This window comes from Halyomorpha halys, unplaced genomic scaffold (genome assembly GCF_000696795.3).
Source record: "Halyomorpha halys isolate HHAL.00 unplaced genomic scaffold, Hhal_1.1 Scaffold1622.1, whole genome shotgun sequence".
Taxonomy (NCBI): Eukaryota; Metazoa; Arthropoda; class Insecta; order Hemiptera; family Pentatomidae; genus Halyomorpha; species Halyomorpha halys.
This window is the reverse complement of record NW_027109966.1, coordinates 115,336-143,140: the sequence shown is the minus strand read 5'-3', so window position 1 is coordinate 143,140 and position 27,805 is coordinate 115,336. Positions and strand designations below refer to the sequence as shown.

Genomic DNA, 27,805 nt, shown 5'->3' with positions numbered 1-27,805 from the left:
TTTTGTTTATTTATGTTGTTCTTTGCTGACCGCACCCCCCGACAAACTTCTTCAAGCATTAATCTACGGTCAACTATCTACACCTCATTGTGATTATTCTTATTGCATTGCAACCATTTAGTACCAATTCGTGTTAGTCCAGCCAACAAAAGTTTTCCGTAAAAAAAATTATAGAAGTATTTTATAAGGATTTTATATGCTTTCTGGGGGTGGAAAAATAGGTAGAAAAATGGGTTACCTGCTTCCTTCTTGATTTCAAGCTTGTTGCCTGTTTCAATATACAGATAGAAAAAAGAAAACTGAAATGTTGGAACTTATTTCAGTTTTCGCTCATAACTAGAATACGAATCATATCTCGAAAATAAACTGCCTCGATTTCGCCTATTACAGCACTTACTAGACAAACGGTCTAAACTTCCAACAAATTACAAAACACTGATCTACATGACTGTAATAAGGCCAATCTGGACATATGGAGTTGAGCTTAGGGGCTCCACTAAACCTTCGAATTCCTCTCGAAATCCTTACAATCCAAAATCCTTCGTAAAATTCTCAATGCTCCTTACTTTGTCACAAATAAAATCATACATAAAGACCTTAATGTTCCCTATGTAACCGATCTAGCCCGAACCAGATATCACTCCTTCCATTATAAACTCTCTAACCACTCAAACCCTCTAGTTTCTAATCTTGGATCCTCTTCCATTCCTGACAATCCTCCGAGGCGCCTGAAAAGAAGATGGCCACGAGACCAGCTAATGTAAAATGTCATTAGAGTGCTACCAATGTGTATTTTCTCTACACGCCTGTAACACTCCAATTTAACTTAGATCAGATTTACTAAATGTATTATAATGTACAGTTGTAAATAGCAATAAATAAATATTAAAAAAAAATAAAATATTTCGAAAACATATAAGTATTCTGAAACCATCAAAGTAGACAAAATTTCCAACAAATCCATATATTACATTTAAAATGCAGCCAAAATACGACGCCGCTAGAGCACACTTTAAAAAAGCTACTTTTTGATTATCTGTGAAAAACGCAAAAAATAACAAATCTTTTTATTACCCAGTTTAACGTTGGTATAAGTGCAAAATAATTAGTTTTAAGTATGTGGCGTTGACATTTGGGCACAAGCAGATTGAATAAATTTTTTCGCGTTTTTCATAGATAATTAAAAATTGAATATTTTTTTTAGTGCGCTCTTACGGCGACATATTTTGCCTGAACTTTAAAAGAAAAAATGTATTTGTTGGAAATTTAGTCTACTTTTATTAATTTTAAATACTACATTCATCTCTGGAAAAAATGGCAACTTTTTCGTTGACTAACTTTTAACTAGCAAAGTGATTAAACTTAACTTCGGATTCAGTAACCAAAACTATGTACGGAATCGTTGAGAGAAAAAAAAATAGTTTTCACTTTTTTCCTAAAAATACTATTTTATTCTTCGATGACTAGACTGTGTATCTTTAGAGGACTTCTTGATGCATACTTTCTAATTCTATTAGTATTTAGAATTTTTTTATCTTGGAATTTTCTTCATATTTTAGATTAGATATTATTTTTGTTTCTTTATTAAAAATCGGTCGAAAATACAGACTCTGCTCAATTGTAAAGAAACGAGATAACTGTCAATAGAATCTTGGATAAAACAAAGGATACGGCAATGTAAATTAAAATTAAATTTTTTATTATTATTTTAGCTTATTTTACAAAAATTCTTATTTGATTTTGAATTGATTCAATTGAATCCATGCTAATAAAAGATGGTGCTAGCAAACATGACAGTAGTCGCCAGCAAGTCAAGAGAGAATAAATGTTTTTTTCTTTCACGGATGTTAACCCGTCTATGTTCTTAACCTTTGACTCCTCTCTTCTCGTCTCGAAGCTCGACGCTCAACTTGAACGTTTCTAGAATCTAGATTAATAAAGCTAATGGATTTGTTTATTTTTATTTTTCAAGGTCTTCACTAATATTCTTGCGTATGAAGCTGTTTTCATTAAACATAAAATAATAATTCGAAATCACCGCCCATTTATATTTATTATTTATATCACTATAATCCATTATTTTACCAAAAAACAGAATTTCATAATAACACTACTATTGGTTTCGAATATACTTTGAATTAAACAACATTGAAATTTTATAGAATGGCCATCAGCATAACACACAATGTATATTTTGGTTTGTACCCAAAGGAGGCCGCACCGTATCTCTTTGTAATAATACAAAAAAATAAAAAAAAGTTGTCGGATACTTCTTTAGATAACAAAATGCACCCAGAATTACGCCTAATCTCAGCTTATGCGGATGTTGTGAAAAAACAAAAACTAATATAATTCCGAATAAAAGAAATATTGTAATGAATGAAATGGCTTTTATTGGAAGTTTCTTGATATTTTATTTTAAAAAAACATGAAAAACTTAAAACCAAAAAAAAAATATATATATATAAATGGAACAATAAACAAAAAAAATTAATGAATGTCTTATTACAAGGCTGTTCTCATGATTAAAACAAATTGTTTAAACTAAAAAGCCTTAGCACTTTCTTGGTTTGCAAAAAAATACGAGAGAAGGAACGACGTCCTTCTAGCACTGTTGATGCGGGACTACTAACTCCCTTTATACGAGAGACATAAACAAAGACGGGCGTAAACAATCAAAGTCCACCCAACTTGCTATGTCAATGTGTCTCAGGCTTACTTCTACAATAAAAATACTTCTCGTTCTTCTATTAAGTTTACAATACGAAAAATAAAAATAAGTTTAGTTTTAAATGTAATTTACTGGATTTGCGCATAGCCTAGCACATGAGCTCAGATCGACCCTGAATTTAGACTAGTTTTTTACTTTGTTCTTGAAAGAGCCTGAATATTTTAATTCTCTACTCTTAGAAATTTAATAATTATTAAAGCATGGAAAGAATATCGTTATTTTCATAGGAAGGAAGCTGTTATGTTCCACGTTCGGATTTTTCAGCCTAATTAGCATTTCACTATCACATTACTAATTAGGAACCCCCACCCATCCCTGCTCGGGCAGGTAAGCTGAGCCCCTTAGACTTTTTCCAATTTTTAGAATTTTCCCTAGCTTGGTTTTTAAGGATATAATTTTCTAAATTAATGCAGGTATGGGGAGTGTAAACGATTATATTAACTAATAAGGGTTAAATATCATATTTCAGATTCAATATTTCCAAGCATTAAGATTTGTGATACATCCTAGTATATAGTTAGGTACCCCATATACTGAACACTTGATGAATAACAATTAGTTAGAAGTGTGGTATTGGTTTTGGCTCAGTGAATGCCGCAATGTGATCCGACTCGAACGATGACCGATCCCAGCCGGGACTTGAGAGCTAGCGTCCTCTCGCTGTTCCAGGGTTCCTGCGCTACTGATCCTGGTTCCTTGCTCAAGATGAAGAACGGCTTCAAAACCTCCTGTGCCTGCATCCTCCATCTTGCTCTTCTGCAGGTAAGCTCCTCATCGTTTGTTGGATGCTTCGACCTAATTTATCTATGCGTCTTAAATCGAGTCCTTAATCCATTTATAGAAGTGTTCAAGACTCTATGGACAAGCTCTCTCTTTTTTTAAAGAGTTTCGAAACGAAACTTGGTGGTATGGTGATTGAATTTTGTTTGTTGCAAAATCGTTTTTTCTTACCTATTAAAGTATTTCTCAAGCACTGGAATTTCCATTTGTTTAAACCTGGATTGAATTCTGGAACTATTTTGTTCATTTTCTGGAAATTCCTGATTTAATTGTGCTGGAGAAGAACTAGAACTGGTAACAAAGTAATCTTCATTACCAAAAGAAACATCCGCTCATCATAAATAAGACCTATAGTAAACCAGACAGTTATTGAGAACCTACTCTTTAATTGAAAGGAGTGGTTTTTTATATAAATATACAGTTTCGAATGAATGTGGAAAATATTTTTTATGAATGACAGGAGTTAGTTGTGTTAAAAATATTTTCAAACTGCTAACGTAAGAATGGGCTCACTGACAAGAATGGTTGAGAGGACGCTTTCGCAAAACAGAATTGAATGATTACTGGTTTATTTTATTTTGACTATCAAAATAACTCATTCATTTATTACAATCGTAACTTATTAATTAGCATTTTATTGTAAATAAGTGGAATTTTTATATGCTTTTAAGTCGATTTTGAAAAAAAATAAATATTTTTTACGATTCTGGATAGTATTACTGCAATTATTTTCTCTTCATTTAATATCATTCCAGCAAAAACTGAATAATTATGCCTATCAATTCTTTTCAATGGACACCCGACAATAGCAATCAAATATAAAGGAAACTATTTAATGGTTTAGAAAGTAAGGGATTTAAATTTAAAAGAATTCTTCTTCTTTTTATTAGTCTTTTATTCGTTATAATCAGTCAAGAATTGTTATCAAGTCGGAAAAAATTGAATCAGTAGATTAAAAAAAAGCTGTAGATTAGGAAAAAACATTGCAAATTTTTTTTAAAAAATTGGCAATTATTGAGACCATCATTATGTTCCAAGTATGGGAACCTCCTTCTAAGTAGTTTTCTAAGCTTCTCTGGATGTAATAAGTAGAATACCGCATCTTTATTTATTAATAACATCCATATGTAATAAAAACCTATAAATAAGAGGTAAGGTAGAATATACTTGAAGTGAAAAAAAAGATGACTATTCTTTAATATGGAGACGTAAAACGGATGGATAGTAACAAGGTTCCAAGACTGGCGATGGATTGTGAGCTTAAAGCTAGACGAAGACCTCCTGTCTTATGGAAGGATGGATTGGTGGATAGTATAGCTGACAGGGGAGTGACGAAGGACGGCATGATGGACCAGCAAAGATGGAGGGTTGCGCTCTGACAAGAGTTAACATATAATGAGGAATTATTCATAGTGAAAAAATGCCATATAAAAAAAAGTGTAGCAGTCTTGGGACTCGCCAACAGAAGTGAAACTTCGGAAATGAAGTTAAGGCAGAACAATAATAATAATTAGAATAGAGTCACCATTTCGTAAGTCAATTCTAGCAGGGAAATGTTAAATATTGTAATAAGAGAGTACAAGATAAAAAGAGCCCACTGAATCGGACCGGCACTGTTAAGCTCCTTATAAAACTTTCCTTTATGAACTGACCAGTATTGCCTCCCTCCCCCCACCACTTCCGTTTCATCTCGCATTACGAAATCAATTTATTCCCAAAAAATTTTTCTTGAGTTGTAAAACGACTGTAAAGAAGTTTCACTTCAAAAATAATAAATAAAACAATGATCTTCCAAAAATGCTTAGTTTTCTATTTATAAGCTAACAACTGAAAAAAAAAATTCTATTCTGTTCTGAAATCGGCGGCAGACAAATTAGCAAATTCGAAATTCGTATGTAGTACCTGCAAATCATTTATGATTTTTATTTTTTTGTAAAACCAATTGTCGATTGAATTGAATTTTGTATTCTACTTACAATTGAGATTATTAATTTTAAATTGACCTTCTTTTTTTTTTCATGAATTTTTGTACTGATATTGACTTAAAGTTGTCAATACTTGTCTTATTTACCTTAACAATTTTTATTTCAAAGTTCTTGAAATAAAAAAAAAGGGGATGTCGTTCGAAACTTGAAATCTTGAACCCTGTATAATTTATTTTAATTTTAGGTGTCACTTTGGGAGAAAAAAAAATTCTATTATGATTTTGTTAAAATCCTTCCAAATCACTGCGTGGTTACCTTCTACATATAAAAATGAGATTAATGTTTATAGTACGGGTCGTAGTTGATAGCTATATTGCCGTGGCCGATTTTTGGGAATATCAGGAATTTTCTTTTGTCGATTTTTTTATACAACTTGAATTCATTTTTATGCAACAAATGTATCTCAATTTAAATTTTTTTTTGGTTTGATTTTAGAATAAATTAAGGAACACTAAACGTGACGTAAAAATCTCTTGAGTAGAAGTCACCATTTGACGACAAACACAATTATTTTTAGCGTGATAATAATATACAATATATACATTTTCTTAATTGGAATTAGCGGATAGATCACTCAATCTTTTCGACCCAACTTAATAAAGCTTCTGAAAAAAAAGTTAATACCCAGTATGTCTAAGTCCATACTTCATAATAATTAAATTAATATGATCATTATTGAATTCAATTTATTAGAAAATAATAAATATAATTGTAAAAAAGAAAAATTTGCGGAAATAAATGTTAGCGCAGCCCCAGTTGTATTCTCTAGCCCCCGTTTTAATTAATTCTTGTATTTAAAGTTGGGAGGTTGAAAGAGGTGTGAACGGCTTAGCTGAAAGTCCCAATTATCCTTTCCAATTTCTCGAAGACTTTAGAACAGAGCAATTTATATTTTCCTTTTATTATTCTCCTGTTCTATTTTAGTTAAGGAGTTGGAATTATATCCAGTTTTCATTTCTGCCATTTCTTTCTTCTTTCTTTTTTTTTTTTACTTATAGCAATTTCTATTTAATGGTTTAACTTATTGAAAGAATTTTCATTTCTGTACTACAATGGTATATGAATAGACAAAATGGGTAAATGAAAATTGGCGAAACAATTAATGCTTAGGGAGTAAACCTTCATATGAAGCCGCTAATACAATTTTGAGTCCGATGTTCAGAAAGATGAATTAGCGGTAATATACCTCAGTAACTCATTGTTGGACAATTGCTACGCAATGTTGGATGGTGTTCTTACTATCTTGTAGCTGCAATAGAAGTAGTCTTGCAATAGAAGTAGCTGACATCCTTCTGACTTCTGCAAATAGGAAAGTTTTGACTTTCATGGAGTTATAGATTTGAGAAAAATTAAATCTAAAGTAAGGAAAATAAATTTTTTCAAAGCACGAAAATCAAGGACTGATTATTTTATATTTCACAATCCCTGATGCCAGTATAGCATGATATGCATACATCTGTATCTAATTCACTAAATAACAAGAGTTTCGATTAACCGTTCTTTTAATTTTTCTGTGCAACCTCCTCCCCTGTATACCCTCAGACAATAGAGGTAATGTAAATCAAATAATATATTTTTCCCAAAGTTGAAAATAAATTAGTAAGGATTGTTCATCTGAATTGATTTATTTATTTATGAGGCTGTATCATCATGACAGCGTTTGAGTTTCCTCAGTTGGCCGAGAAAACACAAATTAGAACAACAGATTTTTACAAGAAATTTTAATTTTGAACTGATTTTGTTCTAAAAGTTTTTTGATTTTCCGCACCTTTTACGTACAAAACCTCAAAAAAAATGTTGGCTGTTATATGATATGATTTCATCTTAAAATTTCGTTTGTTATCAGAATGTTTGATAAAGAATAACCCCACCTCATTAGAAATTTCGTAATTAGGTCCGCTAGAAAATAATGGATAAGGTTATAAAATCTATTGTATTCTCTATAAAGATAGATCATATACTACTGTTATGACCCAGCTAGTATCAATTCGAAATTTCAAAAATTTTAGAGGGTAGGGGTTAGTGAACATTTATCCTGGGAACATAAATTATCAAGGAAAAAGTTGATTGAATTTGCTAGAATTCAGGCGTTGTCGATACAGTTTTAGCGGTTGTATCATTATTCTGTTCGACTTTCTTACTTTAATTAATGAAATTTCCAGAGATAAATTACTAAAATTAATTTATCCACCTTGATAAGTTTTGAGGTATCTTCTAATCACGTTTTTCATTTACAGGAATTCGCAACCCTAACAAAGGAGCTGAACCAGGCTAGAGAAAATCTCCTGGAGAGGGAAGAAGAAATCCAAGAACTGAAGGCAGAGAGAAACAACACCAGGGTAGGTTTACATTCATTATGTTTTTAATAATCTTTCTTTTTTTCATTAATTCTCAGAAATGAAATCAGATAGTCTTTTTTATCTTTATTCTTTTTTTTTTGGGAGTGGAGGAAGAAATTGTAAAAACATTTTTTGAAACTAATATATTTGGAAACTTAAAGCTGAAGATAAGCTGTAAGAATCCCAACACTGTTTTATTTTGGTAGCATATCTATCTTAGTCGCCATTTTCAAGTTTTCAAAACTATAACATTTTCTGTAAGAATTATTCTGATAAAAAAAATTTAAATAAATATATAATAATAAATGTAAATTTTATTATATAGAAATAATATACGACTAGGTGTCTTCGCGTTCAAAAAGGGATAAAAGGAGGAGAAAGTATACTCACGGATTCAAGTGACAGAGTTCTTTATTGATTCTAGAGGAGCTAGAACATTCGATTTACTGATTTACTCGATCAGCTGATATGGTCCTCTGTCACCTGATATTGCACTCAGCCGTGACTTGTGTAGATATCAAAATGGAGACCATCCATGACGGAAAGTTACTTCTCTCCTCGCATCTGGTTTGTGAGGCCTGTCAGAAGGCAACTCAGACTTACTTTCGGGTGTAGGAGTGATGTCCTATCCCATATACTGTTATCGAGAATCGTGTTGTGGCCTTCAAGGATGTCCAATATACGTCTTGATGTTCGGTCCATGGATGTTCTGCTCCAAGGAAAGAAAAACAGGTCCTCCTGTGTCTGCTGACCCCGTAGGACAGCCCCGTGTTTTTAGAACGATTTACCACTACACACGTTCTTACCCTCTCCATTGGGATAAAAGAAAACCTTATCTTTTATTAAGAGGACTCTTATCTTCGGTCCACTTCATTTTTCCAAACATTTTTATTTTTCTCCCAACGTAATACATATTTCTTCTATCTTTAATGTACTAATTTATTTACATTATTATTATTTAATTAATACCCTTCTCCAAACTTTGTTAGTCACTGTTAAAATTATCAAAGCATTGATTATTAATTTTCTGTAGAAATAACTAAAAAATGGACAGGGAGCAGGTATGATTACGTTATACGTAATACTCTTTTATAGATGTCACTTAATAATGGACATGGGGTTAGAATCTATAGAGTCCCTGCAATTTTTATTATTGTTTGTTTTAAACAATGGGGTTAATTTCATTACTTATTCTAGACAAAATAAAATTATTTTTATTAACTATATACTAGCATTGCCTGTAGAAATACAGTTAGCGTTGAGTCATATTATAGGAATTACAAAATAGTTTATTTAAAACTATTATTTATTTCCCTTTTGTTTCCAATTTACTTTTAAATACAGCAGTATTTCTTCGCTGGTCGTCCGCTTAATTAAACTCCAAAAATTATTCTAGAAATAAAAAGGGAAAAAAGCTGTTTGGAATCCCACAGGCAGAATAATCCCAAAGAACTGAAGGCTTTAGCGATGTTTTGTTCGTAATAATAGTTGCTGTGCTTAAAGAAGATAGATGATGGTAGGAACTGGTGTGTAAAAAAAGATGGAATGGAAGGACGAGGGATGATGAATGGGTGACTGGAGGACGGGAAACAACTTATCCTAACCCTCGATTGACACTACTCCAGGGTCCCAGCTTATGCTCCATCAACATATTATTATTATTTCCAAATTTGAAATTTTAAATTGGGGAAAAGCTATTCATAAGAACCTGATTCTTATCAAGATGATTTCTGAAAGGGGTCCACCCAGTTTTCAATATAAATTGTATTACATAACCAATATAACTGAAAAAATGGAATGATTAAAAGTCATGTAATTATATGAGGGACGAAATTTAAAACTAGATAGATAATTAACCTCTTTGGGTCTGCTTGGACTAAACCATCGAATTCCTCTTGTATCCAATCCTTACAACTCAATTTTTTTGTCCAATACTCCTTACTTTGTCATTAATAAAATCATCCATATAGGCGTTGATGACCACAAGGTTTTACGCCTTTAGACAAAACCAAAATCATTCATTGAATTTGGTTATAAGACATTGCAGAAAGCACTGTTTTATGGACATGATGTTGTACATATCCGTTATGTCAGAATGTTTTAACTTATTTAAGGTGTGCTAAATCCTTGTAAAATGCTTGACAAAGAGCAGGCACCTTAAATAACAGTGAAATTAACTTATCAAATTTATTTTATGAGATGGGGACTGGTAACTTCCCTTTATGACATTTCTAGTTTTATTTCTCTTTAGTCCAACTTCCTCCAACTCTGAAGGTGAGGGGTCCAATGAAGGTTGTAAACTTGGTTGGCATATGCCAGTGGATTATTGGAACGGGGAGGGGGCCGTTCCGCTGGTAAAAATGTAGTAATAAATATTACTTTATTTATAAATAATAAAAGTCATGCAGGTATAACGGGAAACGAACTGGCTGACACAGCTGCTAAAGAAGCATGCACACTATTTCCAGTGCCTGATTGTTACTTGGCGCTGTATGATTACCATAAATCGGTTCTGACCTAATGCAAGGAAGCATGGCGCTGTTTTTGGTCCAAGGTATCGGAAACAAATAAAATGAAGACAATACTTGGTGATAATCAACCTCCGGGGACAACTTCAAGCCTTACTGCCCAAAAATTGGAAGAACCTGTTTTAAGTTTCTGAAGGAGAACAACCTGTATCGATAAATGTAACAACGAAATCCAGAATACGGTGCCTCTAACCCTGGAGTTGTATACAGCACCTAAAAATTAAGCAAATAAATAAGAGATAAAATGAACAAAGCGTGGAAAAAGGATACGAAAAAAAAATCAAATTCACAATGAAAAAAAAGTAATATAATTTAAGATATAAAATACTTTTTTTTTTTTAAACCTTCAAGGTGATAATAGTCCACACTGGAAATGGGACAGAAGAACTCATTCGAAAATCTGACCAAAAATCCACAACCAATCCTCTTCGTTTCAACATTAATTTTCTTTTTCCAAAACTTAGCAAATACCTTCTTTTCCTTCCTTCCAAATTCATAGCTAAAATAATTGCTAGGATATAAAAAGATAATATATTATGTTTTTTTATTCGGGGCGACGTTGTGTTGTACATAGCTCAAGTTTTTTTAATGAAGGTTTTCTGCCATCTTCTCCATGAGAATGTCCAAACTTTTGATTCTAAACATCATATATATTCTAATAAATAAAGAATCCGTATTTAAGAAAAAAAAAATATGGCACAATCTCACCTCATTTTAGGATACTTGTGTGTTTCAGCCAGATGTCCCCGACCCTGAAATAATCTTCTATTATTTTAAATTTGTCCTAGAAAACCTGATAAGGCTGAATAATTGTATATATATAATATATAGTTCCTTTTAAGTAATATTGTACGTGGAAGAGATGGTGCAATTTAGGAACAAATATTTTTTTCTTCATCTCAAGCCAACTTTTTTTTAAAAGAAGATTTTGTTGCTATAATATTCAAAGTTTTCGCGTTGCAAAATATTTCTTGTTCTCACGCTAATTTCGTGTGGAAAATTTCTGTTGCTATATTAATTTGTTTCCTCAGGGGTAACTCCAGATATTAAGTCATTTTCTTGAGTTTAATTTTAGTTCGTTTAAACGCCGGTTAAAGGCGTGCGTCAGTTCATTTAAACGCACATTCGTCTTAGTTGGGCCTTGCTGCCTTTATTCGATTTTAAAACAAAAAACATTGTGAAGTTAATACTAAAAGCTCGAGGGTACCTGTTTTTCTCTTCTGTAAAGCCTGGCTATTTTCTCCTTTCCTCTTGATCCAAATCTAATCCTCGTAATTTAATTTACTCTCCAAGGCTTTCCCTATTTCCGTCGGATTTCCTTTGCTTTTTGTTTGTAATTTTCTTTAAAATAAAATTTGTTCTAATTTTATACATTTTAAAATCGTGTAATAAATTTTAACTACAATATGTGGAGATAAAATGACGCTAATAAACCATATCATTAATACATGATGAAATTATAAGTTCGGTGTTTTTTTTTTAATAATTTAAGTTTAACCTCTTCGGATTGCTACATATATTGGTTTACATTTAAATGATATTAATATTTTTTTTTAAAATCCTTTAACTATTACAGAACTTTGATAATAATGTTAATTTATGTTCAGGATTCATTATAAGTTTTGTTCCAGTATATTTGAAATATTTTGAAAAACGTAAAGTAAAATTGATTGTATTTCCTGAGACTAACGTCTTAAGAAATACTGAAGTAGAATTATGAGAAATCCTTAATCACTAATTACTACTAATAATCTAATTTACTAGATATTAATTTTATTAATATATAAATTAAGTATTAATAATAAGTGTAGGTATATGTTAGAGAAAATTCATTTATATATTTTGTCAATAGTTCCTCTTCTCCAAATGAAGTTTTTATTTGTAAAGATATGTGTGTATATATATTAAACAGATCTAATTTAAATTTAAATATATTTATTATCCATAATTCAAAATATCTTCTTTCGTTTTAATTCGATCGGCAAGCAGGCCTCCCGGTCCTTTTTGCCAACCATTGGCGACTACTTTGCAGTTGCTGCCACCTAACTATGGTCACGGATTCATTTCTCGAGACCGCCGAGTTATAAATATTAACTGCTTCAGATGGGTATCGAAACCACAGCGTTCCATACTGAGCGCTTTGGGGACCCACGGCCGTCGCTTCCCTTCTTAATTAACTTATTAAAAATTAATTATTTACAAAAATTTAAAATATTGAAATATTATAAGGTTATTTATTTATTTATTTTTTTACAATTAATTGATTTTTATGGTATCATATAAACCTTAATACTTCATCAAAACCAATAATTCATTTTGAAGATGATAATTCATTTCACTGTAAATAAAGTAAAATAAATATTTTTACCACCCACCAGTTATTTCAAAATTGCAGGCTATTAGCAGTTTTATCCTCACATATCCTCTGCATTTTATGTTGATAGAAGAATATATGTTTTTGAATCACTATCCTAAAGTCTTGAATAAAAAAAATATTAAAAACTAAAAGGAAAGTATTTGAGAGAACATGCAAATTATAAATATTATCTCCTGAAAGGGTTGACCGATTTCATTCCTTATTTTTCTCAATAGAAGTATGTCATGTAATTAGATAAAAATAATTACTTTTTTTTTAAGTTTGAAAGTAATATGGTAAAGTTATGTTAAAAAATGGTCTGAATTAATGATTAACTACAATTTTTGTTTTTTTTAGTTAGTATAGTTTTAACTTAGCTGCATTAAGTATATTGTGTTTCTAAGATTTCTTATTATAGATCCCTTGAACTCATTTTGTAAATCTTGTCCTTTATTTCTTTAGTTTCTGTCAATTAACATATTTTTTATCTTTATTTTGCCAATTATTATTTTTTATTATCTCGTTTAACTCATAAGTTTTTTCTCCTCTTTTCTTTACTTATTTTGTTTTGTTTTTTTATCTTGAATGTTACTTCAGCTCCTGTTAGAACACCTGGAGTGCCTTGTGTCTCGACACGAACGATCCCTTAGGATGACAGTTGTGAAACGGCAAGCAGCAGCCCAGTCTGTAGTTTCCTCTGAAGTAGAAGTGTTGAAAGCACTCAAGAGTCTGTTTGAACACCACAAAGCCCTAGACGAAAAGGTGACACTTCTTCTTAGTTAGTCTTCAGTAGTTTTATTTTTACGATAATGATGAGTTTTTTTTTATTGATACCATGACTTATTAAGTCTTTTGTTCTAACTCTTGTCGAAGATGGAAAAATATTTTTAATATTGTTTCTTAATATATTAAGATCTTTATATAAATCTTACAGTACGGTTGAATATAATTTCATCTTAGTAGTTTGAAAATGATTTTATTTTCTAAATAGATATTCACACTTGGATTATAGTTCTTCTTTATAAAATCACTTATTGATCATTTTTAATTTAAATGTTGTGTAATATTTTAGGTTCGAGAAAGGTTAAGGGTGGCATTAGAAAGAAATACAACATTAGAGGAGGAACTTCAAAACACCAAAGATGAAGTAAGTTTTACTTTACTATGACTATTTTAAATTTCTTAACTGCTCCTAAGTATGAAACAATAGTTTTTTTACTATAATCAGCAATAATAATAATATTAATAATCAGCTCAAATTTTTGATGTGCAGTTTTTAGCAGACCTATGCATCTCAGAGCCTCCTTTGTTTTTTAGTTAGGGTTTTGGTGCAAAATAACACAGTCCCAGTTGGGCACCTGTGCAAAATATAATGTACCCATATTTTTAAAATATCATTTGCAGGTTCCCTCAGAAACATGCCTAATTTTGTTTTATTATTAATCTAATAATTCCAAAACTACATATTGCCCCAAATATTAAATTTATCTTAATCCAAAGTGAAGATATAGTAAACAATTATTTAACTGCAATTAGCAACCAAAGCAGTAAAGGAAGTTTTGTGAATGGACACACCAGTTATACAAAAAATAAATTAAATAATTAAAAATTGAATTTTCCATGAGGCCATTCTTGTATGTATAAATGTATGATGGAATCAGATAGCTTACTGAATAAAGCTTTCTAAGGTTCCTGATTTATTTCCTGCATTAACTTTGTGAATTTGCTCTCTTGATAAAAAATTTATGGGTTTTATCAGGAATAAAACCATGCTTTGTCAAAGGCTTTCTAGTTGTTTTTTGTTTCATTTTATTGCAACCAATGATTTAAATATATCATGGCTTTAAAACTTTCTCTGTTAAAAATGTATAGTTCATCGTTCACTTTTTTTTTACCATTCAAAAATAATTTAATATTAGATTTACATAAAAGATTTTTTTTTTAGTTACAACAGTATAAAACTGGGAATGTACCACCCTCTGGAGATATCGACAATAAACCAAAAGAAAACGGAATACAAGATGGAGAAAATAAACCAACCCCACAGCAGCAGCAGCAACAACTCCAGGTACTGTTTTATTCAATATTTATTTTCACATCCATGGGTCCTTTAGTAATAAATTTTAATTAAATTTATACTTTTTTTATAATTCTATCTTCAACAATTTTTTTTATTAATGGTTGTATTTAAAAATTTGGTATTTTCTTTAGTCTGATCTTAGTTGTGAATACCATTAAACATTTATTAAACCATCATTTTTCAGTATACTTGATCCTTGCATTATACATGTTTCATTTCAATTAAAATTTGGTTATTAATAACTTATCTTTGGATTTAAAGAAATTGCTAAATATTAAATTTCGGGGAAAAAAATACATCTTTAGAACTAATCATTGATTGGTTATCCAATTTCCAGTAATGTTACTATAAAATGTAAATTCTCTTGATAACCTGTCCCATAAATGCTTAGTAGGTTTAGATCTGGTCTATATAATGACCACTAAGAATTGGATTGAAACATTTCCACATATTTGGAAAGATTGATGAAACCTTGAGGATTCTGTTTTTTTTGTGTGTGTTGTTTTTGTGTGTGTGTGATATTTAGTGTAATATACCATTTATGTCTGAAAACCGTAATATTAAAAAATAAATTATTTTTCTGATATCGACATGGGGCAGATAGTTTTTTTGACTCTGTATATGTATGAGTGTATTTTAATATCTATATTTCGTTCTTAATTCTCTTATATAAAGAAATCTATAAAGTTAAGTATTATAGTATTCTTGTATATAGGACCTCCAAAGTTGTGATAAATTCATGACCAAATTTTAAAGTATAGAGTTGCAATTATCATTTTCAGAAAGTTGGATTTATCCAGATGTTATTTTTAGGCACCTTGAACATTTCTTTAAAGGTTTACTGTGTTAGCCTCTAATGGCTGACTTTGAAACATAAATAGCGAAGTGTAAAAAAACTTCTTAGTTTTCATCTTGAGGAATTGTGTTCTGTTGCTGGAAATTAGTGGTTCCCAATGGTGATCTGCAGACCACTTTGGGGAGTTTTAGCAACACATGTTTTGTGTGGACTTATTGTTCACCTTTAGTGATAGTCAAGTTTTAGTTTAGACCATTGATGTATTACCTTAGCAAATCCATGTCTGCAACAACAATAATGCGGTTCGATTCTGTGTGGATTTACTTCTAAATCTCATGAAATGAAAATTCGACCCTTCCACTCTGGTTTGGTGAATTGGTTGGTTACCTAAAGGATAACCCTTCTCGTATGTCTAGAACAACCAATTACAGGCTAAAAACGACTGTTGAAAAATTTCAGTAGTGATTTTAATGCAGTATATAAGTACCTCAAATGCATTAATAACACTTTCAAGCAATCCAATTTTCAAAAGTTTTCAGTGAGTGGAGTCCCCATTTTTCCTCAAGTCAGGGTTAGGGTCATCCACACATAGCTCATTTTCTGGCTTAGTGGTGGTCCAAACACTTCTTCAGGTTAGGAACTACTGGTCTAGATACCCCTCTAATAATAATCATGGATGTAAGCAGTTCAGTAGGTTCACTTATCTTTCTCCAAAAATCAACCACTTTCTTCTTTTAATCATAAAATGTAAGTAATAGTAATAAAAAAAAAAATATTGAATAAAAAATTTCTATTTAGCATAAATATGGTGATCCATATCATTTATGACTAATATCTGCATATTTAGCATATTAAACAGATTAGTATTGATCAAGTTTCAGGTTTACCTAAAAGTTTTTTATGTTATTAATTAATTTACTAAGTATATAAATAAATAAAATATTAAGCTACTGTTTAATCTTTTCTGCTTAATATACCAATTACTTAAATATAAAGTAGAACATTAATAATGTGTTAATAAAGCTAGTTTCATGTAACTAGATGCACTGTTTTGAGAGACTAACCTTTGTAATGTTTCAAATTAATTTAGGTGTGTTTGAATTGAGTATCTATGTCTGTTATGATATCTTTTTATCTCCTTGTGCACTTTAGAGAGAATAGCAACCATGTTATTGAATGAAATCTTGTTGTTTTATGTAAGTTTGTGCATGCATTTGACTGCAGTAAAAATATCTACCTTTCCTTATTTTATTGTATATAGTTATTTATTACAATTTTTTATGTTTGATTTCTTTTTATTGATGTTTTATTTAATTACTTTTCAAAGATAATGAGATAATGTGTTATGCATTAGTTTGTTGATGTTGTATTGTGTTGAAAACAGTCGGTGTCGAATGGGTCTATAGAAACGGAAACAGAAAAGTCTGAAACTCAACTCGCTATTGATAAACAGGTAAATTGATTGTTATTTGGTTAACCTTTTTTAATAACTAATAATTAGTATCTGAACCATTTGTATTTTTCATTATGAAGCACTTCTTTCTTTCTTTTTTATCCATACCTAATTATATATAATGAGAAAAAGAACTTTCTGAAGGACACAGTTTGGATTGTTTCGGACTCCAATGGACATAGGTTGTGTTATGTTAGAAAGTAGTTTTAGTATTGAAAAGTAATGTTACATTTTTGTGTGCCTTAGAATTGGCAGATATTTTATATATTGTTCTAATAATCATAGTTTGATTACTGAATTGAAATAAGCATGAAAATTGATTTTTATTTTTATCTCGTAATAATGACTTATTATTTTACTTGTATTCTGTCTCCTTTTTATATTTTTGTTTATCTTTGTTTGTCAGAGTGTGAACTTAGTTGTTTTCTCAAAAGTCCTACACACATATTACAGAGAAAAGCATTAGTTTTATTTTTTTAATCTTATATTTCTTGTTATATATTTATAACAAAAAATCATTATTAAAATCTTATCTTTAGAGTGGAATGCTTGTCTGTGATGGTAATACCTAGTAATTATTTTTTTGGGAATCATTCGAGATAATAAAAACAAAACAATAAAATTAACACATTTGTTTAAACTTTGGCTTTTATACTTAATAAACATAACAATCTGTTAATTTTGTTTAGTTTATTATATTTTCACTTGATTAGTTCCCATCAATCATGTTTTAGCATTGCCATCACATTTAAGTTTCCATTTCTTTGATATAAAAAATTTAACACTTAATTTTTCTATTAGTACTAAATAATTTATTTATAATTTTAATCAAGTTTTGAAAGAATTTATTTTCTATTATTAATATTCTCAAAATTTAATGATGATTGAAATACATATGGACAGATAGATTTATACGTGGTTTCGAAAGAATTTCACCTTCAATTTATAGATATTCGAGTATCATTTGGTAGTAACCTTGAATTAGTATGAGATTCAAGTAAACCTGGAAACAGTAACAATTCATTTTATTTGTTTTTAGTTCTATATTTTGAAAATTTAATCAACATTATCTTATTATTATAAATGACATTTCAGAATCAAGAAATATCAAGATGGGAAAGAAAAGTTGGTGAATTAACGGGAAGGGTATCAGAGCTTGAAGACAATTTAAGTAAAGCACAAAGGGAACTTAGTCGAGCTCAAGATACTAATTCCAAACTGCAAAGAGATCTAAGAGAAAATGTTGCTCAAAAAGAAGATCAGGTAACTTTTCAGTTCTATTGTGTATCATCATAAAAAAAATGGCTTGTTTAGTCTTATATACTTTTATTGTTTAAATAATAATTTTGATAGTTAAAATATTTCACTTTTAGTAAAATTAAAATATGGTTGTAGTTTGACTTTAAAATTAAATAGCATATCACTATTAAATAGCATATTTATTAGTGATTAATATATTCCTTCAAATCTTGGCAAGTAGTCAGTTTCTACTACATAACAGGAATAAAAAGAATTTTATTACTTTACTCATTTGTTAAATAAATAAAAAATAATATAATATAATATTGACTTATTGATAAAAATCATACTATTTTGAAAATATTTTACTTTGAAATTTTAGAGATTTCAGGAATTGGTTTAATTCCAACTAAAAACAAATCAATATAAATACATAAATTGAAATTAAAAAAAAAATTATGAATAAAAGTTAAGATACTCCTTATTAAAGCATATTCCATGAAATATCTTTTTTCTGTAGCATCGAATAGATGACTTCAATCGGTTTCTTTTAAGTTCAATTTTCACACATCTACTCATTTAAAAAACTTATAAAATAAAATACAGTATTCAAAATTATGAAAATGTTACTGGTTTTAAAGTATATGACTAATGAAACATTATATCCTTAAATGTCTTAGCTACTCTGCCTATTTTCTTTTCCAGAATCAGACCAGTGCCTTCTCAAGAAACTTAGTCAGTTAATAATGGAATTGTTTTATACATTAATTTTATCATTTGGATATAAATTCTTATTTATTCCAAAACATTATAAACTCCACGTTGTTAAACAAACCTCTGATTTAATTGTACAGATGACTATTATAGCAAGATCGCAGGAAATTAAGCAGCGGAGGAGTTAGCAAAAACTGCCTAATGAAAGACAGTTCTGCCCATTGTATATCACAAAGTCTCTATATCATACATTAAAAAGTTTACTCTGACTGACAAAATAAATTATTGGAACCAGGAATGACAGAACACAATAAAAAGACGACCACTGTTTAAATTTATTTCAGATACTGGATGCACCTTTAATATTACAAAGTTATGAGCACTCTTTACAAACTGACACAATGCTTGATGGAATATGGAAAAATTGAATTGTATTTAAAATAATTTCATCTGAAGGACACTGATACTTGCCGATGGATAAACTAAAAAATGTTTAATCACACTCTTTATTGCTATCCAATCTTCAACAATAAAAGATACCAGTTAATACAAGAAGATAGCTGAAGAAGAAATTCATCCTCGAATGTGACCTACTCCTCCTCCTTGCAGATTGTAAAGACTAATGGAACATCAGAATTACACATATTTAAATTGAAACATTACCAAACATTATTTTGACATTTGAATTCTGACATTGAAAATATTTAAAACAAGTTCAAATGACGTTAAACATGCTGTTTACTTATAAAATGCATCCAAATGCTTTTTAATATATAGATTAATTCATTTTAAAAAAATGGTGTTCTAATTATGGATAATTAACATAAGATTAAAATAGAAATTATACATTTCAATTCTTATTCATTAAAATCATTTAAACTTGATAAAATATAATAATTATATATTTCTTGCTGCACAAATTCATAATATTAAATAGAATCTAAAAATTAATAGTGATCTAACTTTTTATTCATATGTCTAATATTATGTCTATGTTTCGTTCATGTCAACAATTAACTTTTTTAATATTTCTGCCATCTCTCTGGATATAGAAACATCTCTACATTATTTATTAATATATAAAGTAAATATATATTTATGTCATATATTTGTTCTTGTAATTTTAGGAAGAGAGGATAGCTACTCTAGAAAAACGGTATTTAAATGCGCAAAGAGAATCAACATCACTCCACGACCTAAACGAAAAGCTTGAACAAGAATTACAGCATAAAGAAGCACAACTCAAGGTAAAAGAAAAATACTATACCAATCTTTTCATATTTTAAAATTGTATATTTGAAAGCTTTTATATTACAATAAAATAAAAATTTATTTATTAAGAGAATTGATTGATTTTGTAATTTCCTATTTTATTTTGGAGCAAAGGTAACCATTCTGTCTGGTTTTAACATTTTGGGAAGATCAAAATAAAAAATCAATTTGGTTAACAAATTATAATGATTTAATTCATTCGTTTAAAGATAACTGTTTATGTTGAAATTCTGAATATTTCTTGTTATATATTCAATATGCTGGGTGAACTATTACGGTCCTTGGTTTATGTTACTTATAAATAAATATACCATTATCGGATCTAGTGGGGGCACCCCCTCCCCAAGGAAAGGTGAAAAAATATAGATCGGCCACTGATATATAAAGGGATGTTCAGGACTTGATTGTCATATATATTTATTTTTAAAGTTTTGAGTGAATGAAACTTGTTAGATTTTGGTTATGGTGAATTAAGTTTCTTTTGGTTCAGAAGTTTAATATTTCCCATTTCTCCAGTGCACTAAACTCTAGAATTTCCAAAATAGAAAGAGGAAATTTCAATGAAGGATTCTTATAGAAAATGTATTCTTAATACCATTTTATATCTGTGAAAAATTGTTGTCTTTTTTCCATTTGTGCCCTAAGGATGCATCAGTTTCAAATAACACCAATATAAAATTATTTCAAAATAACATTTGCTTTAAGAATCCTCTCTTGAAAATAGCCCTTTCTATTGGAAATTTCAGGGTTAAATGCATTGAAGAAGAAAAGGTTATAAAGCCTACTTCTTTACTAAAAGAATTTTTTTTTTTTAAATCTCGAAAAAGAGTGGTTGTCAATGAAATGTTCAAAACCCTGTTTGTTTACCCTGCCTTTTATTCTGTTTGTACTGAAATTCTATACTATCGCTATATGTTGTTGCTTATATTTAATGGATGGATTTTAAATTCTATATTTTTTGGTACATTTCATCAACAATTCTATTGTTGTTATTCAATATAAGTGAAATATTATTTATTTTGGATTATTTAAGATTTTCTCCTTGATCTCATCTTGAAAATATTTAAACAAGACTGGTTACTGTTTTCTACAAGCCAGCTGGAGGAAGAAAAAATAAAAATTGGGTGCACAATGCTGCATGCCTCATAGATTTATATATATCTAAAAAAAAAAACAACAAATATTTCGACTGCAAGAAAACATGATATTGCTAGAGCTAAGGCCAAAATTAGTTTTTTGAATCCACAATGTGATAACAGTGTATAAAACAATAAAATAGTTTCATTGCTCCTGGTCTTGGATCATATTTTCGTTAACCTTATCAAATTTAAAAAGACAAAGAGACTTGTGCTACTGAGTACAGTTTGGAGAACAAAAGAGATTGGATTTAACTTTTTTCATGCCTGTGTCTCAGTGGGTGACCAAATTTATTTTAGGAATGCTCATAGCATTCTGTTATTTTTGCCTTTGTGCAATCTTAGCCGTACAGATTCAAAAGGGAAAACTTGAATGAAAATAATCATTGACAAATAATTAGTAATAAGGATTTGCTTAGTATTTTAACATATCTGATGAGATAAAACGAAAGGTCAAAGGTTTAAATTATGGATTATGAGCACGAAACTGCTTGATTAATGACATATTTTTTTGGTATATTGAAATGAGTTATTTCCTTAGTTCATATTAATTGTTTCATGTACCCCAATTACTTATTAACTTTCTCATTTATTCTAGCTTCAAGAAGATAAAATCCGAGCTCTTCAAGAGAAGCTTGAGTTGTGCGAACAAAAGTTGGCTCAGTTTGCCAAATTGCCAGAAATGGAAGAAGAATTGCGGGCAAGGATGGCAGCACTGTCCCAGGTGAGGCAGTCATCACTTAATAACCAGTCGCAAGATAAGAAGGGAGACTCCTCTCAAAAGGCATTTATAGCTTTTACTAATCGGAAAATAGAAATTGTTATTTCTTCTAAAAGCACATTTTTTCCTTTATTTGGCGCATCAGTCAATACATTTATTATTTTTAAAAAGGGCATTTTGTCAAAACCTTTTTTTGATTTATTGGGAGGTTTAGGACAATCCGTATGTAATTTGTTCTTATTGAGATTATTGAGTTTTTTTTTTAATTTCGATGGATTGTTACTTCTTTTTATTTTTATTTGTCATCATTTGAAATCACAATTTTAATAATAAATACATAATTTAATGAGCTTGAAAAAAATTAACTCTCTAGTTATCAAACACCTTGAGAGGATAAATGTAGTTAGATGAATTTATGAATGCTAAGTTTGTTGTGTTTTGTTTTGTTTTAGTTCCTGCTGTATTTAGATTGTATTTTATAATCCAATAATTTCAAGAGTTTAAAACATAAAATTGTTTAAACAATCAATCTATCAGGAAAGTGTATTATACGTTTTTTTATTTTTTTTATTGAAGCAAAAGAATATGATAAAGTTTATTAAATCAGAAAATTTACTACAGAATAAGATATTGTGTGATAACTCTTTCATATCGGATGGAGTTTAAAGCATCAAATTAGCGTTATCATTAAGCCATCTGAGAGTATGAAGGGTAGTTGTGGTTCAGCATACTACAATGTTTTTCCAATGACTCTTTACCTTCTTTATGTATCATATTATAGTCTTGATCTTTTTCAATCGTTGTTGAAGTCACTAGATTGATATTTATTGTTTTATCATCAATCATATCTGACATAACTTGATGTTATTTATTTATTATAATGAATTTAATTTTATATGTTTAGATACCGTGCCTTCCTCTCAATCATTCAGATCATTTTTGGTTTTGGCTAATTTCACCTTAATCCACATTCTTATTTTATTTTATTCTATTTTTCTTGATTTTAAGTTATGTTTATCTTATTCCAAAAAATTAAGCATGACTTTTAAACATATCTATGTATTCGGTTCAAATTTTAATTTTTTTTATATATATTTTTTTTAACTCTGTTAGCATGCATTTTGCATGTATGTGTCTATTCCGTTGTAATATTTTTTTGATAATTTTTTTTTTATTATTATTATTGTAGTTTGTTAGTCTTGCATTTTAGTGTTTGAACAAAAGAATTAATTATGAAGCTGTTTTTCAATTTCTTTTGAGAGTCATAATTTTGTAAGTGATATTTAATAATTATATCAATATCTCAAAAAGTTAAGTTTATAAATATTTATCAAATAGCTTTTGTTTATTAGTCATGTTTTAAATAAGAAATCAACATTTAGGGTATTCTGTATTCTGTTTCAAATTGATAATTAAATGCCTTTCTACTTATCTGATTAAAATAATTGTTTATTAAATAGTTCTAGATATGAAAATATTAAGACATTAATACTTTTTTATGGAAAATATATTTTTTACCAATTGCATTATCGAAAACAATTTTTTTTTATAATTGGTTTATATAAATTTATAGGCCCAAGAAAGGCATGGTACTGCTGAAGATCGAATACAAAGGTTAGAAGCCCAGGTTGAAGAAAAGAATACTGAGCTTGTCAGGCTTAATCAGAGACTAAAAATGAATGAAGAACACAACACACGTCTCTCATCGACTGTTGACAAACTTTTGTCGGGTAATTTATTTAACATTTTATAGATTTTCCATTTCTTCAAACCCTTTGCGTTATTGCTTGGAATATGAGTGTTATTGTATGATAAGTAGCTGATTCAGCCATAGCCCCTTGAGCCTCCTTACAAAACACTTGTACAATTCATGCAAAAATCAGCTTCATTTGTAGTTTATAATATTGAGATAGAAAGCTTATCTAAACTTCTTTGAAACAAAATAAACTTGCCAAGTACCTAACACTAAGTACTAAGTGTGTAATTGTGCTAACATACACATAAAACTGAACTACTGTGAATGAAAACCTTGATTTTTGATAATTAAAGAGTTAAGTGGAAGCTTTACTGTATTTAATAATTTTTTTTTTATTCCTATAATGCAGACTGGAAAACTCAATTTTAAACTTTATAAAACTACCACGATTTTTGAATTTAATTAGATTTTAATTGGAAGTTAAGATTTTAGAAAATTAACCACAGTGCTACCTAGAATGGATTATTTAAATTTAACATTGAATTTAATTTAAACTCCAAAAATTGGATTTGAAATTTTTGATTTCCAGAATTCTTCATTATTTTAATAATAACATTTTTTTTCAACAATTTTGATCCTTTTTCTCAACTTTATTCTTTTTTAACTTCCAACGTTTCGACCACTTAGGTCATTTTCAAGGATTCCTTATTTTGTTTTCATTTTTTTTCCTTTAAAATTCTTTAAATGCCGGCTAATTGCCTTTGTCCCATAAATTCTTCTATAAAATTCCTTCCCAAATTTAAAACTTTTACTAACCACTTTTCTTACTACTATTTTCATTTGCAAACTCCAAACAGAACCTTCCTCAGAAGGTTTCTAGTAAAAGTTTTAAATTTGGGAAGGAATTTTATAGAAGAATTTATGGGACAAAGGCTATTATCCGGCATTTAAAGAATTTTAAAGGGAAAAAAAATAAAAACAAAATAAGGAATCCTTGAAAATGACCTAAGTGGTCGAAACGTTGGAAGTTTAAAAAGAATAAAGTTGAGAAAAAGGATCAAAATTGTTTTAAAGAAACTAAACCACTCTCAAACAAGTATATTAATAAAAAATAAATCTAATAACATTTTTCATAATGAATTCAGGAAGAAAATAACTACCCGTACTTAAATTTTTAAATGTAAATTTTATTTTCATATTATCAGTAAATATTGAAATTCAACTTGTAATCTTAAGGATGCTATCATTATTTTTTTAATGAACATAATTTAAGCGTAAGACTTAATTGTATTATGGTGAGTGCCAACTTGTGGTTTTCTAAAGAAAATAGAGATTTTTGTTTTTTGCCATTTCCCAGTGATCATGGCAACTAGTAGTCAAGGTAGGATCAATTGAGCTTGTGTTATGAATCATTTAGCTAAATATTAATTTTGAGTTTTCTGATATTATTTTTTATAAATCACAGGCAAAATTATATATTTGAAAAACTCAAAAAATGCAATTTCATTTAGAAAATTCTTAAAACTCAATTTTTCAATTTGCAAAGTCGTCCAGTAACCTCAAAACATGCAATTCTGTGCAATATAAAACTAGTATCAATAGACATTCCTTTTTGTGATTTGAATTTCTATTGAGATTTGGCTAAATTTTGAAGCTCGAAACAAAAGATGCAATTGCTCGAAATTCCAGTCTCTTAATTATAAGTAATAATCCCATAGTTGGTAATCTGATAGTTTTTTGAATTCAGAAGAAAAATAATATTTTTATGACTGGCAGTGATTTGGGCTGAATAAATGTTATCCTAAAAGATTATCGCTGTCACTTAATAGATTCAGGTATTAACTTTTGTCTATTGACTATCTGGGACTGGAATGACTTTCAGAGAAAAAGTAGAGGTTTCAGTTAAAGATTGGCGATAGTGAAGGAAAGTGCCTATTTTTTTAAATCTCTATTATCATATTTTAATTAAAGTATATTCTTGATGTATTATTGTATAAAATCTTATCTGAGTTCAAAATTAATTACAATATCAAAGTTTTTATTAAATTGGTATCTTCCTCTTCTATCATTTTTAAGAAATAAATAGCTCTTTATTAAAAGAATGTTCTTTTTCTTATTTAAAAATGTATGTTTCAGAATCTAATGAAAGACTCCAAGTTCATCTGAAGGAGAGAATGCATGCATTGGAGGAGAAAAATGCCCTTACACAAGAGTTAGAAAAAACTAGGAAAATAATGGAAGACTTGCAGTGTGAAAAGGTAAAACAATTAAGCATAGGTAGACTTTTCTTAAATTCTAAATCTAGCCAATCATATCATTTGTGATATTAAATTTAATATGTAGTTAGCTTATCATAGTAGTTATTATTATTATGTCATAGTTGTTTTTATATTAACAATTTTCCATCTTGTATGATCAGATGGTTTTTTCAAAAGGTTATTTTTCTGTTTTTACTTTATTTTCAAAAAGTTATTTTAATTTACAGTATTATATATTTCAGGTATATAAACCATTTATTTTCTAACTTAAAATATTACCAGTTATTTTTATTTTATTTTTAGGCTGATATTATGAAAGAATTAAGTAAATCCAGATTAGAAATCGATAGTGTGAAACGCCAGATGCTCCAACAGGAAATAGCATTCAATATCCAGCAAACAGATGCACTTACAAGGTGGAGATATTTTTAAAATTTTCATTTAAATAACAATTGAGAATGTTTTTATATTAACTATCTACATTGAGTTGTGAAAGTTCTTGTATGTTGATAATAATAACATATTTTAATAATATTTCTTTTAAACAGGAGTCTTTCACCAAGTGCAGGTGAAGGAGGATTCGTCCATAGTACTAGCCATCCTAGCTTTGATTCTCATTCTCTACCAAGAAGAGCTCTTAAATCTAGGATGGTCCTTCAAGATAATTCTGTTCAGGTAAGAATAACAGAAATATTTCAAATTACATAACTTTAATTTTAAAATTTAAGGATATGCCAGATCTTGTTTATTCCAAAATCTCTAGGTCAAGGTTCTTCTCTACTGACTGGTAGAACAGTGAATTTATTTATTTATTTATTTTTTAAAATAAATTTTCTGCTTCAGACAGGCTCAAATCTGGAGCCGAGTCATTATAGGGTACAAATTGGATATAACACAGGCAGATTAATGGGGTACCTCAGGATTGTCTCCTCTTTTCTTTGGCCATAAATGAATCAGGACTGAATTTGCCTAAGGGAATTAAATATCTTTTGTTCGACGACACATCTTTTTGCATGTGAAGCATTCAAGATAATTAACTTAAATTACATAATATTATAAATAGGATAAAACATGGGTCATACATTACCAACATTCAATTCTCTGTTGGAAAAAAAAGAAATGCCTTCACTTCAGTAGAAAGTGAAACACACTTAAGTCACCAGATCTATTTCTAGGTAACTCCTAAATACCATACGTAGATTATCATTGATATCTAAGCTTAACATTCGATAGAACACTTTCTTGTCAATATTATATCTCTAAACTAAAAACAAACCTTACTAAAAAACTTGACTTTCGAAAATGGACATACATCTACGATTCGACTTGTTCCCAAATGCTTGCTAATAACTAATTGTGAATGGCTTGCAGTTTGGTTAGTTAATATCTCTTGATATGAGATATCATGTGACATATTCATTCAAATATGAACTTGGCTAAAGGTTTGATTTGTTTGTTTTTGTTTAACAGTGTAAAACTTCCTTGATCATCGTTTATTTCTTATTTATTTCTGATAACACAATTTATTATTTTATTTAAAACTTCCTTAACACAATTTATTATTTTATTTAAAACTTCCTTAACACAATTTATTATTTTATTTAAAACTTCCTACTGAGATATCTGACACCATAATTTCTGTATAATGATCATAAATTATCAGGTTTTTGTATACAAATTAAACTATTCTTTGAATGGGAAAATCTATTTTTTTAAAAATG

At 29.2% G+C, this 27,805-nt stretch overlaps 1 protein-coding gene across 8 annotated transcripts in view; it reads left to right on the top strand.

The window, feature by feature from the left end:
• Positions 1-7,733: 7,733 nt before the first annotated feature.
• The window catches only part of Liprin-alpha (PTPRF interacting protein alpha), a gene marked incomplete at its 5' end in the record, with an annotated part of 47,387 nt that continues 27,315 nt past the window's right edge, over positions 7,734-27,805 (top strand). For 5 of the 8 annotated variants that reach the window (XM_067048109.1, XM_067048107.1, XM_067048106.1 and 2 more), the window contains 12 exon segments: positions 7,734-7,835; positions 13,317-13,481; positions 13,792-13,866; positions 14,665-14,787; positions 16,980-17,048; positions 18,144-18,311; positions 20,129-20,248; positions 22,008-22,193; positions 23,704-23,860; positions 25,963-26,084; positions 26,388-26,500; positions 26,633-26,759. In XM_067048109.1, the coding sequence (XP_066904210.1) occupies positions 7,734-7,835; positions 13,317-13,481; positions 13,792-13,866; positions 14,665-14,787; positions 16,980-17,048; positions 18,144-18,311; positions 20,129-20,248; positions 22,008-22,193; positions 23,704-23,860; positions 25,963-26,084; positions 26,388-26,500; positions 26,633-26,759 (1,527 nt within the window). 8 annotated transcript variants of the gene reach the window in all.